The sequence below is a fragment of the Eupeodes corollae genome, chromosome 1 (assembly GCF_945859685.1).
Source record: "Eupeodes corollae chromosome 1, idEupCoro1.1, whole genome shotgun sequence".
Taxonomy (NCBI): Eukaryota; Metazoa; Arthropoda; class Insecta; order Diptera; family Syrphidae; genus Eupeodes; species Eupeodes corollae.
In genome coordinates, this window is record NC_079147.1 from 3,101,455 (window position 1) to 3,118,404 (window position 16,950).

The 16,950-nt window shown below is 34.2% G+C and overlaps 1 protein-coding gene across 1 annotated transcript; it reads right to left on the minus strand.

The window, feature by feature from the left end:
- Nucleotides 1-1,165: 1,165 nt before the first annotated feature.
- On the minus strand, nt 1,166-16,776 carry LOC129939985 (ras-related protein rab7). Its single transcript, XM_056048196.1, has 5 exons — nt 16,609-16,776; nt 9,780-9,984; nt 9,500-9,718; nt 9,275-9,412; nt 1,166-1,718 (listed from the first exon to the last, which is right to left on the minus strand). Exons 2-5 carry the CDS (start codon nt 9,957-9,959, stop codon nt 1,626-1,628), a joined length of 630 nt encoding a protein of 209 aa, XP_055904171.1. The 5' UTR covers nt 9,960-9,984; nt 16,609-16,776; the 3' UTR covers nt 1,166-1,625.
- Between the last annotated feature and the right edge of the window lie 174 nt (nt 16,777-16,950).

Here is a 16,950-nt window from a genome sequence, read left to right on the forward strand (position 1 = left end):
CCAGGTTGGAGATCATGCTTCAAAGCGGCTTCCTGATAACGTAAAGAAAAGTTAGTTGCGAAGTTAGTCCCACGGATCTACTGTTTTACACACGTTTTATAGTACTGCGGAACTTTTACAATTACGAACTCAACCATGATCGTCTTAAAATAAACATAAATGCATGCGAGCTACATTATTAGTTTTGATTAAAACCTTAGGGCTCCCAGTGTCTGTGAAAATGTATATTTTTTTTATTGTACGTATAATCAAAGAAACTATTAAGAAATATTTTTGTTTTGTTTTAAATTTTATTATAATAAAAAATATTTCATATATACAACAAAAGTTTTCTGTTTATTTAGCTTAATAACGTTTAAATTGGTATGTAAAAATAAAATTAGGAAAATTATGTAATAAGAATGCAAATAATTTTAGCTAAAAGTAAAAATACAATTTCTCTACTTCATTTTTCTGTTTGCAAATAAATGTTTCAATTATATTGATTCCAATTAATACATGAATGATTCTAAATATTACACAATAACGATATTTTATTATTTTTGAAAATTTAATTGCTAAATTTAATATCCATGTGAAACTTTGTTTCGAATTTGAAAAGAAAGTGATTGTTTACGTGATAAGTTCAATGACACTTCTTATGTTTCTTATCTGCCTGATAACAAGAGGAGCAATGAAAGATGCTTTTGAAAAATCAATCACTTCACAAAATCAAGTCATGGATACATAATTATTATGAAGGTGGTTTCAAATACAACGAATTTGAAATTTCCAAATCATTATATCAAGAGAGCTGTTAAACTAAATTTAAAAGAGTATATCCTCGTTCAAAGGGAAGTTAAGTCATTTAAACTATTTCAAAAGTGTATCATTTCAGAAGTGGTGAGTTTCAGTTTTATTCAAACGTTTCATGTGGACATCATAAGCTCCTATTTTCAGAAACATGTTACACTTTAATTTTTGATATTATTTATCAGAAAATACGTAGTTCATACAGTTAAAACGAGACTGAAGTTTTTGAACAGGGTTGAACCGTTTTAACTGCATTGCTTTTATTGATGCATTGATAATTTTTATATAAATAAAAAATGTATAGAATTCCCTGCCACCTGTTTCCTTACCGGAATTTATTCTTTTGTTACTTGCGGTTGAAAAAATAACGCACTTTTTCTCTAAATATAATATTTTATTAACTTTAATTTACTCTTGGAAATTTGATTTATTAATAATATGAAAGACAAACAGTAGTAAATGTTGCTTATAAAATATAAGAACACTTGCAAAGCAATAAATTTAAATAAAATAAAAAATAAGACCACAAATAAAGTTCTGTTCTGTTTTTTTTTTTTGTTTTGTTTAAGAATTCTTGCTTAAAACAAAATACAAATTCTACACAATGGTTGCATATATAATCTTATTGTTATCTGGTTTTGATGTAGTTTTTCTTTTATTTTTTGTTTAATTTGGAGCTGCTTCCTTTTTTTTTTGTTTTAATTATGAATTTTGTATTTACTTAATATAATTCTTACTTGTTTTATTTATAAATCATTACACTCATTAATGTATGTATAATGATAGAATTAATTATTATTTTTAGTCGAATGAATATTTTTCGAATGAGTTTATTAGCATTGACAGTTGTCTGAATTTCGGTTTCGGTTATTTCTGTCACCGTCAAGGCGAATCTGGTCGGGGAAATGATTATAAATTTCGTCCCTCTGTTAAATAAACAAAATAGAAGAAATATAAATATAAATACATAATTGAATTAATTATTAATAAATGTTTGACCATGAGTGACAATTTGAAATGGAATTTTAGATTTAAACTTTTTTTATTTTGAAATATTTTCATTTGTTATGTACAGTGTATCTCCTAAGTTTTGTTTTTCACTAATAACTTACTTCGTTTGTTGACAAGTATATTGCAATCGTTTTTTATATTTTTAACACGTTTATGGTAAATCAAAATATTTTAACTCAAGTCGAGTTAACTTTTAATTAAAATAATTAAAAATTCACATCAAAGTTAAGCTCGTACAACATGCATTCGGTTAAAAAAATGTTAATGAATCAACTGTAGAGAGACTGCCATTTACTAAAATACCTATTTATTGCATGTCTTTTTATTCTTAAAATTACAGAATAACCAGATTTCGCACATCTACAAATGTTGGGCGGTTTTGTCTATCCATTTCGTACAGACCTAAAAATTTATATTTAAAAAAACGAAGGAGCCTTTAACAACCTGGACACATCTGCATTAACAGCTCTAAACGTAGAGAGTTCGCTTGGGAAGTTAATTCATTCAGAATAATTAACTCAAAACTGGGCAACTTTTCTGGCAGACGATTCGTTAGTAGAGGGACACCGCAAGATGGTGTTCCCATCTCCTCCTCCCTCTCCTCCGGAACCTAATGGTGAATGAAATCCTAAATAGTCTGGATACGGTGGCTTTCAGGGTGATCGAGTATGCGGACGACGTTGCTGTAGTAGGTTCAGAAAAGTATATTAACACCCTAAAAGAACTTTTACGAAATGCCTTAGGCAGACTAATACTTTGAGCTGACCGGTGTGGACTGGGGGTTAACCCACAAAAAACCGATTAAGTCTTATTTTCGAGGAGATACAAAATTTAATTTGTCAACCTTCTCTATATTAAAGGAATCCAATTTAAATTCTCAGACAAGGCTAAATACCTGGGTCTTGTTTTAGATAAAAAACTAAATTGGAAACGCAATGTACAGGAAGCGTCAAAAAAGCTTTTGGTAATAAATGGGGCTTAAAACCCTTAATCACCCATTGGCTATACACATCGTTAATCAGACCGATTTTAATGTACGGTGTGGCAGTATGGTGGACTGCTTTAGAGAAAGCAATAAACTGCGACAAATTAAATAAAGTCCAACGTTTAGCTTGCGTATGTATAATTGGATCGCTTCTCCAACACCCTACTCTACCTAACACCTCTTGACATATTTAGCAAACAAATAGCTGCACGCTCTGCTATTCGCGTCAAAGCTTCGTCGCTGTGGACTTACAACAACATTGGCCACTCCGTAAATCTCAGGTATTTAGAATCAATTCCAAAAGCACACAGACTACACCATTCCCCAAGACGAGTCAATCCATTTTTATACAGATGGTTGAAAAACAAAAGAAGGGGTTGGTGGAGGTATGTACTCTGAACGACTGAAATTATGTCTCTTATTTCGCATTCCCAATCATTGTAGCGTGTTCCAGGCGGAACTTTTGGCGGAAAAAGAAGTCTTGTCCCGGCTGAAAGAAAACGTGATATCAATATCTGATATCCGTATCTTCTCAGATAGTCAGGCCGCTATCAAATCTCTGGACTCTGTCTCTACAAACTTTATAACAGTCCATAGCTGTCGATCATCTCTAATGAAGATCGCTACTCGTAAACTATTACTAATGCAGGACGCTATGAAGAAGGCAAACACCAGGTGGAAAAACATCACCACTTGTCAGGTCACAACAAAATCTGGCCATAACTAGATTTAAAACTTTCAAGGTGCTTGCTATATCTAAGCAGGTCGCATATAAGCTCGATAATAGGTGTCATAACCGGACACTGTCAAATAGAAAACCACGCGGCTAGGCGTATTCTCAAATGACTTTTGAAGAAGCTGTACGGACGAGGAAGAGGAGGAAACAGTTCTTTCCCTGCTCTAGCTCAAAAACGCAAGAATTACCTAGGAGAATTCTTCTTTAACGATCCAAATGATATCAGAATAATCAGCCTCGTTTCGTAAGGGACTCAAACTGGTACCATTGAGCTTAGAGGAAGCCTCAAGATTCATGTAGTATCACAATAGGCCATTAAACTGCCCTAAGTGAGTCTGATATAATCATGGACAACTACTTTAATGTAACCTAACCTAACAGTATGAAAGCATAAACAATAATTTAACAGTCGATTTTCTTTAGTTTTTCTTAAGCAATACTCGAGTGACTTTTAAAACTGGGAAACTACTTAATTTGTTTTAAAATATAATGGTTCCATTTTAATTATTTTTCGTTTTATAAAAACGAATGTTTTGTACGTGTTTTATTTGATTTTGGATTTTCATTTTGCAATATTTTGTACTACAACACAAACTTTTATGTAAAACATTTCTTTTATTTTAAATGCAGGAATCATGAATCTTTTGAACATGTGATTAATATTCATGGGCTTTAAAATCGAATGTTACAAGACCTTTACAAAGGGTTAAGATCACCCTTATATAGTTAAACACATTAAACTTTACAGTACGTACGAAATTAGTTTAATGGGCAGGTTCAGACAACTTAAGAGACTTTATTTGAGCAACTGCTCTCTTTAAACGTACAGTTTGATCAAGACAATTAGTAAGTTTTTAAGTGTTTAAATTTCAAACTCGGAACTTAACTTCATTAATCTCAATCTTCATTTGATCGTGTCAAAATACTTCTTAAGCAAGACATAAGTATTGTAAAGAAATATTACTTATTCCTTTTCCAATTTGCACCAAACATTAAATGAATTGTGCAGAAAATAAATAAATCACAAAGTTATAAAGTTGAGCCAACAGTTGAATAAAAAAAACATGATCAGCTGTCATTTTGACATAAGTGGACTTGACTTGATTGTTAAGGAAATTTTTTTTGGCTACATTTTCAGTCAACTTTCCCATAAAGTTGCCTTGATTGGAAGTGTCTTATGGCGTAAAAACTTGTGAAATGACAAACGGTTGAGTATTTATTGAAGTACTGCCATTAAAGCAGTGGAAATGTTTTACTCAAACAAATTCTATTTTTAAGGCTCTCTTTTGAATTATTTTCGAAAGAATCAATTACCCGAATAAAGATAAGATTTCGAACATCCTCCCTACATTCAAGTTTTGTCTTAAATAGAATGAAATTTCGAAAGAAATAGTAACTTAGCTGAAGTTTGGGAAAAGTGAAATGAAATGTTGTTCGGGTTAAACTCATAATAGGACTACGAATGGTTACGTAAAATTTTATACAAATTTTCAGGTAGCAAAGGATAAGAGCTATAACAACCATTAAAGAACAAACAAATATTACAACAAGCCCAATACTTTTTCTCTATAACATAAAAATGGTCATTATGAGAAATTAAATATTACATCGATTTTTAATGCTCGATAAAAGTAAAAATGTAACCATTTTACTCACTAAAATTCGTTGATATTGTTAATTTTTGCCACAATTGCAGTTAATTTGGGATAAATTGGCACAATGAAAAGTTGCTATTCAATTGAATTTAGTTGATTAAAATTTAACATTGGCAACTGTCTGAATTTTGGTTAAAATCATTTTCGTCATCTTCAACATGGACACTATCTGAGAAGTAATTGTCAAATTCGTCCCCCTGCTTACAAAAGAAAACAAATTTTATTCATCAAAATACATTACTTGAAAAATAGCTTATCAAGGATGTGTTTTTAAGTGATAATTTATAGAACAGATTTCTAAAATTTCAGAGGTCTTAAAAGCGATTTAATTTTATCGTTTTGCTCAGAATAAGAAATTAAAAAATTATATAACTTTTATCACTAATTAAAAGTAATAAGACTTCAAGGTGATTGCGATACAGATTTAAGTTTATAAATAAAAAAAGCCTGATATTTAATCGAAGTCTAACTTTGGAAATGGCACATTAAGAGATAAAACTTCTTTGATTTTATCCTTTCCAAGATGCAACAAACAATTGAAAACATTGATGATGAATTTGAACAATTTAATATTGATGTGGAAGAAAGTACTGCAACTATTTCGAAGTTGAGAGAACCAGATCTAAAATAACGTAACGAAATAAAGGATTTGATTTTGGAAAAAAGAAAGAACTCGAAGAAAAAGGCAAGTTACAACATTTCCAGATGTTAACCGGACTAAAAACAAATCCTCTTGGTGGATTCTAGTTCTAATTCTAGTCATGAAAAGTACTTCCTCAAATAAGCCGTTCGGATTCGGATTAAAAACAGTATGTCCCCTCCTTCCTGGTTGTTTGTAAGTCACTATTCCCTGATTTTCAACGGACTGTTGCGCAACATTACTAATTATTTTTAAACGGAATAAAAAAAGAGTACAGTGAGTACAAGAAATAGTCTGATTACAGACACTTTTACCGATAGTAGTTATGTAAAGCAGAAAACTGTCTCAATTGGTCGGAAACTGAGACAAACCATTTTTTAAACCATTCGCAGCAAATGTGGCAACAGATCTCTTACAGTTTGTTGATTGGAATGAAGAATATGAAATTCCTTTTTTCTGAGAAATAAGAAGCATGCGCCAACATGAGTTATAAAAAGTCACGGGGGTACGATGTTTTTTATCGGTACTTAAATTTTAAAAGAAATAACCTCTATAACTCCTGTGTATAATAAACGCAGATAAGTAAAAAATCATTGAAACATTTCAGAAGCAATTGTTACTCCTGCAAAATGTCAACATTCTATAAAAGACCACGATCGTCCATACAATATCGAATGAAGTGGAAAAGGCACTTGAAGAAAAACGAGTATGCTCGGCTAAATTTGAAGACCTTGCTTAAGCCTTTTACAAGGTTTGGCACTTGTTACTTGAGTACAAACTGCATATGGTCTTTCCAAAGCAGGACATACCTAATACTAAAATTTTATGTTACGAACCTGCCCTTTAGAGGACAATACGACCAAAATTACTCGGAGATAAGAAAAATAGAAGCCGGTGTACCGCAGGGTGCAGTGTCCTAGGACAAAACTTGTATCGTTTTTAGGCAAGGGTTATTTGAGTGAAAACCAAAACGTTATCATAGCCATTTTTGCTGATAATACTGCAACATTGGTGCCAGATAGATCCGTTGCAGAGGATACATACAAATTGAAAAATTCTTCTGATAAAGTAAGTGCTTGGACGAAAAAATGTCGTATCAAACAAAATCGATTTATAGAAAATTTAACAAATCAAAAATATAAATATTTGTCAAATTTCCATCAACAGTACAGAAGAAACTTCTGCAATACTTAAATGGAAATACTTCATAAAAAAGAAAACATCTAAGCTCGAAGTTCAGAACAATGTAATGGTTCATAGTAAACAAATCTGACCTACGAGTATCTATTTAGAACAGACTAATGTTATATACACTGCCGGCCAATAGAATAGTTACTCAGATTTTACAAGGGAAAAGGCTTTTTTCTCCAGAATAGACCTTAGCAAAAAGCTTTTTTATTTTGTATTTTGAAATCAGGTCTAACTATCGATCTAATTAACGGTAAATTGCAAGCACACTATGAAATGCAATTTCAGGTTCATCTGCTTCAAAGGTAGTTCTAGTTCAGAATTTGTAAAGATCTGTGCGTGAAATTTCTACAAAGTGAAGTTATATTATTAAAAATGCAATTTTAAGAAAAAATGGGACAAGCACAGTGCCTTAATTCCGAAGAAAAAATTAAAATCAAACCGTACACAGAACAAAGTTTAAGTGCGCGTTTAATTGCAAAAAAAATTGGAAGATCGCAAAATGTTGTGAGCAATTTTTTGAAAAATATAGAAATATTGAAAAATATGGAAGAATATGAAAGGACGCCCAAAAGTTACGTCACCTGCTGAAAGGAGATTGATTTCTCGTCAGTCAGCTCCTTAAATAAAGACATCATCTGGAACGAACGACAGCAAGCATTTCCACAGTTAAAATAGCGGTCAGGAGTGCCCCAAACACCAAGCGCATGAAACTGAAAAAGAAGCCTCCACTTAACCCACAACGAAAAGAACAGCGGCTTGAATTCTGCAGGCGCCACATGTCATGGAAAAAGGAGTGGCAGCTTGTCGTTTTCACGGATGAATACAAATTATATCTCGATGGCCCGGACGGATTAAATTATTATTACCATGATCTACGAAAATAAAAATTATTTTTGCTTCGTTATCATAGCCGTGTAGGTGGTGTTATGGTTTGGGTGCAATATCGTATTTTGGAACTATTAAGCTGGAATTTCCATCATCACGAATGACGGCAAATTCATACAAAAGCATTCTTGAAAGGGCTTTTCCGATATTCAGTGAAATGTTAGGAACCATGAAATGGACTTTTCATGATAAACTAACAAAATGTTTGTTTATTGAGAATGTTTGGGAATGGCTCGTCCGTAAAGTCTACAAGTCTGTTCAACAATTGGGAGACACAAAATCAGTAACAACAGCAATAAAACAAGCTTGGACAAACATTTCTTGCCAAATAGAATTTTTGAGGTAACGCTAAAAATAGGATGGTCGACTCATAAATAAAAAAATAAAAAAATGGCTAGCTTTAAAAAGAATTGTTTTTGTTTTAATTTTTCCTTTATTTTCCCTATATTTTCCCAATGAATACGAATGGCAATTTATTTGAATACATTGCAGGAAACTTTTCAAATTCAACGTAATTATTGTTTTCGGTTTAACTCTTTCTTATAAATAGGTAAGTAGATACAGGTTAGGTTAGGTTATAGTCGCTGTCCAAGATGAAAACGGACACACTTAGGTTAGTTTAATGGCCCATTGTGATACCACATAAATCTTTAAGCTTCCTCCTAAGTTCAATGGAACCACTTTGGGTGCCTTACGAAACGTGAGAGGCTGATTATGCTGATATGATTTAGATCGTTAAAGTAGATATAAATGCTTTGAAAATTTACCAATTATGGGGTTGTACAACGAAAACAAATGCTGAACCTATTCAAAAATTCCAAAACCTGTCCAACAATTTCAACACAAATTCCAAGGAGATAGCGATCAACATCCTGACCTTAAATTGAAATGCTTACAAAAGTTGTAAATAAACACGCCGTATCACGAAATCAATAACTGCAAAGTCATAGCAACTCCGAAATGGAGACTGTCTTTAATATACGGGACAATGTTCGGAGATTAAGAAAAACCTAAACCCTTATAAAGTGTATTACAACTTTAAACTTTCCCTAAAGTGAATTTTATATTAGGAAAGAATAATCATTTATCGATCTTTCATAGATTGGTTCCGGTAGTATCAGTGCGGTAAAAGTCCCACACAACTCTGTACCGATTCTTACCAAATGTCTTTTGAAGATTTCCAACAGATATAAGAATCAACTTTAGTTAGAATAACAAATGTTTAGACCTACAAAAACATAAAATGAATATAATGTTAACCCATTATTGGACTACCTAAAAACATGTAAGTCTTGATAATATAAGACTACATATTCCATTGCAAAGTGTCACACATAGAAAATTAGGAAAACATAAATATTATTAAAATTAAAACACACCCCAACTTCCTGAGCAAGAGCGTTTTTGGCGATTGTTTGAAAGGCTAATTCAACGTTTACTCCTTCCTTTGCTGATGTCTCGAAATATGGTATATCATTCTTTGACTGACACCATTGTTGAGCACGTCTGTTTGGCATCTTTTTTTTTGTTTTGGTTTGAAAATAAGTTTGATTTAAATAAATTTTGTGGGCTAAAAAAAGTTAAATTTAAATAAGATCTCTTACTGGACGTGTCTCCAAATCCACTTTATTTCCTAACACAACAAATGGAAACTGCTCGGGATTACGTGGACTGGCTTGAATTAAAAATTCATCACGCCATGAGTCAAGGTTTTTGAACGTTGTCGGAACAGTCACATCATAAACGAGTACACAACAATCGGCTCCGCGATAGAAGGCAACACCCAACGATTGGAAACGTTCTTGGCCAGCAGTATCCCAAATCTGTATACACACAAAAATTCAAATAAATATCTTTATAGTTTTAAATATAAAATAAACCAACCTGCATTGTGACAACACGATCATCAACAACAATTTCTTTCGTTAGGAAATCAGCTCCAATTGTTGCTTTGTATTGATTTGAAAAACGCTTGTTCACATATTGATTCATAAGCGAAGTCTTACCAACGCTACTGTCTCCCAAAATGATGACTTTCAATAGAGATTTTTTCCTTGTGGCCATTTTTTTGTTTGCTTTTTCTTAAGACCTGAAAAATAAATTGAATTTGTTTTAGTATAGTTATTAAAAAATATAATTTTCAGTTTTTTGGGATTTATAAACGCAAGATTTAAATGTTGTCATTTATCCAATAAAGTGTTGACAACCCTTATCAACAAATATCGACAGCTGATATAAGTTTGTTTTATGGGTTAGTAAAAATGTGTCGTTACACGATATAACAGCCGTTTTTTCATTATTTAATAATACTTTAAAAACTTGGCAGATGCAGTTCGAATATTTCGTAAAAATCATGATCGCAAACCAAAGCTTGATGGGTTCGTTAATCGCTAAAATTTTATTATCGAGAAACGAATGCAACCACAACGGGTCGCTGTTCTATGTAAATTGTGGGCTGGCGGCATATTTAGATCATACTTTTTTATTAAATGGGGCTGGTCAAGCAGTGATTGTTACTGTAGGTCAATATCGTTCTTTCTGCCGAAATTAGATATTATTGATGTCGCCAATACGTGGTTTCAACAAGGCGTTGCGAAATGCCTGTTAAACATTTCAATTATTGTGCGAAATTTACAAGTCGTGTACTCTATCCCTTGGATGATCAGAATTGGCACCTATAGATCGTGTGATTTAACAAACTTAGATTTCTTTTTTATAAGGTTATTTAAAATCTATATTAACAAGGTCACAACCTAGCGAAGGAGATTCGACATTGCATAAATTAAGCTAAAATGTACTTTTATTTCAATACAAAATATTACAAATATCCCATCTGTTCTTTCCATTTAAAATGTTAACTGCTTCATCTTCTTCTAGTACATGTTCTCCAAACATTAATAGTCGACATCTTTTTTTAGAATTGGAAAAGTGTTCACGAAATGAAAGTATTTTCTTTTTTTTATCAATTTGCACAGAACCAGGTGTTGGAAAATCTTGATGAGATAAAAAGTTTAAAAGGAAGGTAATACTTATTTTTTTAGCTAAGTAACTGTACTCTCCTACTCGCACCTCCCCGTGGTGAACATCGGGTACCTCAACTGGAGATTGGTTCCAACCCCAGTGGAAAGTTGTTGGGGGCAGCAAACGAGAGAGGGGGGAGGGGTGTTTCCATTAAGGCACCTCTCCTTATCCAAACGGCAGCGGAGGAATTCTAGAGATGGAATCAACGGTGGCGTCTACAGTTCAAGTAAGGTTGAACTACTTAGTGAACACCTTATAGGGCTTCTTCGACATATTCGGAGCCCAGGCCTATAAGGAGCTGTTTTATCCGTGTCCCCATCCTTGGAGTTATACTAAGGATCTGGCCAGGATCCAGGAAATACGATGGGATGGGCCGGGCAAAAAGAGGATGAAAAACTGCGATATTTACTATGGTGACTGCGCTTATTTGGATGCGGCGTTGTCATTGGAGCCAGACTTAGGCAAGAAGTCTTGAGCTATAGGTGCATTAACGAGCGCCTCATGACCATCCGCATCAAGGCTAAATTCGGCAACATTAGCCTGATATGCGCGCACGCCCTCAAGAGAAGGATGACAACACCAAAGATATGTTCCTCGAGCTATTAGACCAAACACATGAGCAGTGTCCTAGCTACGATATTAAAATTGTCCTGGCCGATTTTAATGCTAAGCTAGGAAGGGAAGACATCTTTGGTAGAATAATCGGGGAAAACAGCTTGTACGACAACACTTCCGATAATGGATTTTGCTGCGGGGCGAAACGTAATGGTTTTCCACACCTCAACATTCACAAAGGAACTTAGACTTCTCTAGATCAATCTACCGTCAACCAGATTGACCATATTGCGATCGACGCCAGACACGCTTCCAGCATCATAGATGTCCGATCTTTCGGTGGGGCTAACATCAAATCGGACCACTACCTCGTTGTAGCCAAGGTAGCACTTCTGGTTTCCAGGCCCAAGGCAAAACAGGGAGGTGCTGAGAGAAGGTCCAACGTCGAACGGCTACAATCGCCAGAGATCGCCAAATCCTTTTCCGACCGAGTTACAAGTAACCTCTCTCGAAGTACTTTGCCGTGCATCGTGCTTGAAAGAATAGTGCAGAGCTCACACGTTAACACTAGAGGCACTGTCTTTCAAAAGTCTGTCCAATTACTAGCATATGCTGATGACATTGACATAATCGGAAGAACTCAGCGTGATGTCAATGGGGCTTTTGTCAGTATATAAGCAGAGGCGGCAAACATGGGTTTAACGGTTAATGAGGGCAAAACAAAGTACATGCTGTCGTCAATAAAGGACATACAACACCGACACATCTTGGTCAAAGCGACACCATCTACAGTCAAAACTTTGAGGTAGTCAAGGACTTCGTCAACAACACTAGCGCTGAGATCAAACGCAGAATAACTCTTGCTAACCGCTGTTTCTTTGGACTGAGAAAGCAATTGAGTGGTAAAGTTCTCTCTCGAGGGACCAAAGTGTCGCTATATATCATATATTATCATCCCCTGCCTGCTATACGGTGCAGAAGCATGGACTATCACCAAAGCGGATGAAAGCACCTTGGGTCGGTTCGAGAGAAAAGTTCTTCGTGTGGTCTACGGTCCCGTATGCATCGAAGGGAAGTGGAGGAGCTACCTCGAAGTTATAGCTGTCCATAGTGACGTTTTGTTCAAGACGTCGTTGTTCAATGTCTTTTTTTGATTACAGCATATACTTGGTCGTACCCTCATTGACGACTAAACTCATCTTCGCTTCCGTCGCAATACTCAAAAACACCCAACTCACATTACGCTTTGATCTTCCAATTAAGTCAATATCATCTGCGTATCCGAGTAATTGGATGGACCTTTGGAAGATTGTGCCTCTTAGTGTTGACGGTTCAGTTTTGCACAATTCTTTCCAGAACGATGTTGAAGAGGTCGCATCGCCTTGTCTAAAACTTTTTTTTTACATCAAATGCATCGGTGAGATCTTTTTCGACCTTGATAGACAGCGGTACAGTAAAAAGCATCTTTTCATGAAGAAACGCTGCAATTTTTCGACTTGGTTGTATTCGCGGTATCCCCAAACTTGAGCACAGTACAACATAATAGCTTTTGATGGAATTCTTAGATGCTCCCAATCTGTTTGTTAGATGCTCATTCCAAGATATGTTGTAATTAAACACTACACCAAGATATTTGTATTGATTAGACACCTTTATTTATGAATTATTGTAAAACCATTTTTCGCACGCTGCTTCTCCGACATATCAAGATTTATTTCAAGATTCCATTCAATGCAAATTGGCAACATCTGACAACAGTACAATATGGTCCGCATATAAAAGGGCGTTAATTTGAATATCGTCAAAAACAATACCGATTTGAAGTTCCGCATGAAGATCATTTAAAAACAGAACGAAAAGAAGAAAGCTTAGCACACATCCTTGACAAACACCTTTCTTCGTGGGGAAGAAGTCTGACAAACACGAACCATGGAAACAGCTGCAGTATTATCCTTATAAAGCGACTTTATAGTAGCTAGTATCTTCGAAGATATTCTCAGCGTCAATAGCTTATAAATAAGAGCATTCCTGTCAATGCTATCAAATGTATGATGTTTTTTTCTAACCAAGCTGACAGTGTGTTCAAGAGAACTGTAAACTGCAAACAGCTGTATACAGTTTGTATCTCCTTTCTTGAACAGTCGGTATATAATGGATTTTCTGAAAGATGATGGTATCGTTGCAGTTTCAAGAATATCAGTGAATAACTTCTGTATTTCTTCAATAAGAGATGGACATGCATTTTAATAAAATTCATACGGTATTCCATCAAAACCAGGAGTTTTCAAATCTTTTGATGAAGATATAGCAGAATATATCTGGTGCAGTTCAATGGGGTAATCTAACTCTTAGAACATGTCGCTGAGGAAGAGCGTAAGAGATACTAGCTGAATCATTTGATTACGAGAGTAAGCTTTTAAAATGTATTTTAAATTCATTTACTTTTATTGACGTTGTGGTTTTAATCGACTGTCCGCGTATTTCCTTAGCAATCTTCCACCATTCTCGGGCTGAATGAACATATTCAAGACTCCTATTAAGGTTAACGAAATAAGCTTGTTTTTTAGTTTTACATAAAATCCTATATTTTATATTGGCATCATAGTAGCTTCTATGACATGTTTCCAGGTTCAGTTTTCGGAAGTAAAGAGCATTAAGAGCATTTTTCCTGGCCATAAAACAAGCTAAATCAAACCAATGTTTTTTTGGCTCAAACTTAACATTTTGTTGAATTGGATCTCCATTTGCTTCATAAATACAGCTTTTGCATTGCTTTGCATCGTTCTTCAATTGAATCTGTCGGTATTATGAGAGAGATACCTCTTTGGTTGGTATTTTCTGCTGTTACTGATGATTTTAGGGAACAAATTAATGGCATGTGATCTGAGAAGGTTACACAATCTACACTAAAATCTTCAACCAAATTAGTAATTGCGTACGAAGGGCAATAGTAGTCAATCACTGAAGAACCTCTACTGCTTACAAAAGTATATTCACCATTTTTGTCTAAACCCTCTGCCATTAAGAATAAATGTACCAATATCATCAAGAAATTCAATAAATTTGGTGCAGTAACTGTCAGAGGTAAAATCTTTTGAATATCTTCTTTCCATAATCGACGATGTAGAAATCAAGTTGCAGTCCACTATTCCTCTATTGCCCGTTCCCTCCGAGAATAAAATCAGTGGATGTGAACTCAGAAAAGAAGTTTTTAAGAAGCATAAAGTCTCTATTCCAATGACTACAATTAAAGTAAAAAGGTATTAAATTCAGTTGTAAGATTTGTTTAAAAGTCCAGCTATATTGTAGAACAAAACCTGGCAGGCAATGTGTTGCTAATTTTTAATAATGTTTTGTTGAATTTTAGATATTGCCACGTTGACAGGAAAGTGTACGAGTAGGTTGCTTTTTCTTAAAAGATTAACCGAGTACGTCTTATCGGCTTCGTTTAGTGAAGTGATAATACCATCCTTGTTGCATTTATATTGACGTCCCTCAACTGAAACTGTCCAATGCTTAATCTCTAGTTTAAGCCGGGTATCCAATTTCAGCAGCACTCTCTTCAACTGACGCAGATGGAAACTTTCAGATCGTTCGTTCAATATAAGGCCTTTATTAACTGATATTTTTGTGTTTTTTAAATGTCTTGATGAAGATAATACGGTTTTTACATCGTTTCCATTTGAAAGCTCAAAAACATACGACGAATGTTTTTGGCTAGAAGGGCCGATTTTTTAGTATTATTGATAGTAATAGCGATTTCAAGTGTGGTGTACTTGCTGAAATTGCTTTTTTTTTATTAATATTGTTACTCAATGATCTATGAAACTGCATTTAAAATATAAAATTAAATTTCAATCTTTAAGAAGTTTTTGACCTTCATTTTCAATGGTTTAATTTATTTATTTCGTTTCATACAATATTCAAAAAAATCTGTGCAAGGAACCTACTTTCTTGCTAGCTGTCATTCAACCTAACTTAGCAACCCACAGAAACGCTGGACATGAAAACGTCATTCATGTAAAATATGTATTAAAAGAGCCTTATCACATTTTCAGTTTTTGTTTCTTCATAAAAATCTTCTTTCGAACAAGCAACTGCGATTATGTTTGTTGCATTTTGTAGGTATTCTCAAAACACACTTTCTCTTTCATATGTGTCAAGACCGATAACAAGCTGATCGCAAATTTAACTTGCAACTTAAGTGTAATGCTATTCAATACCTAACCTCATATCAATAGAAAGAAGATAAAAACAAACTAAGGAATTTTTCATGGAACAGATTGTTGTTATCGTATTTCTGAGTGATGAGGTTTCTGGGTCAGCACATTTTGGCGAGACTCAAATGAGGAGGATTTAAATTGCTATCGAGTGAAAGACGATAAGCTAATATGCCACCGAGCTGGGTACGCTTCGTTCCATTCCAACTCGATGAGTGATTGATACTTCCTCAAGCTCAAGTAGCAAAACGGGCTGCATTGTTATCTTGTTGATTACTAAAATACACACCACACAGTACCCACATGACTCATATGAATCAGCAACGATCATCCGTTCAACTATAGTTTCTTTTGTACTGCACTAAACCCTCCTACTTTTTGTTAAATTTGAGAAAACAAACAAAATAATGCCCCCATTGGAAAACACTCTTCCCATAAGCCCCCGATTTATGCATTAATTAAATTTTCCGATTTCCACAACGACAAGACCCAAGACCAGTTTTACTGTGATTCCGTTTTTCTATCGCAGTCTATCGATGCAGGAAAGACGAATATCAAACAAAAAATAAAGAAAAACATTTAAAAAGGCAGCAAAGCAAATTCCTGACGTAAGTCGTGACGTCTTTGTTTAATTTTTTCACTTCTCCCTGAGACAAAAAGATACAAAAACCTAAAACGTAGTTTATCCAAATGCTCACAATTCCATAAATTTATTTAAATGGTATTCTACGCAATTGGTGTTTTATTTATCAACAAATTTTCTATTTATAAGATATTTTTGGTTGTGACTTTGTCTCGAGATTGAGACAAGACGGAAGGAAAAAAGAACAAAGGTTTTTATTTTATTTTTTGACACTTGCTCTTGTTGGATTGGTTTTCTATTTTGTTTTTAATTTTAAAGAAAAAGGAATACTAACTTGTGAAAACACTTGATTATATCACGATTATAACGATTTGTATTTTGGTAATTGATTTCCACTGAAATCTGGTTTGCGAGATAAATAAATAAATTTGTATGGAAAAAGAATCAACTCTTTACTTTTCTTTTAAACACAATCACTTCTGCAACTGCTGGATGAGTGAAGAAAAAATTTATGACACAACAAGAATACAAAATGGCTGCGATGACGAGTGGAGAATGGAGTTGTAGAGATAAGTCAAGTTGGATACGTTCACAGTTTGAACTATTTCGTGTGGTGATTGCTGAACGTGATGAAAGCGTCTAGTGATTTTTTGTATCTGAAAAGAGACAGTTTTAA

Excerpts from the sequence above, each read along its gene's own strand:
- LOC129939985 (XM_056048196.1), bottom strand. The coding sequence starts at position 9,959 with ATGGCCACAAGGAAAAAATCTCTATTGAAAGTCATCATTTTGGGAGAC. Across the intron at positions 9,719-9,779 it reads ATCGTGTTGTCACAATGCAG|ATTTGGGATACTGCTGGCCA; the intron begins GTTGGTTTATTT and ends GTGTGTATACAG. Across the intron at positions 1,719-9,274 it reads CTCTTGCTCAGGAAGTTGGG|AGGGACGAAATTTATAATCA; the intron begins GTGTGTTTTAAT and ends TTTATTTAACAG.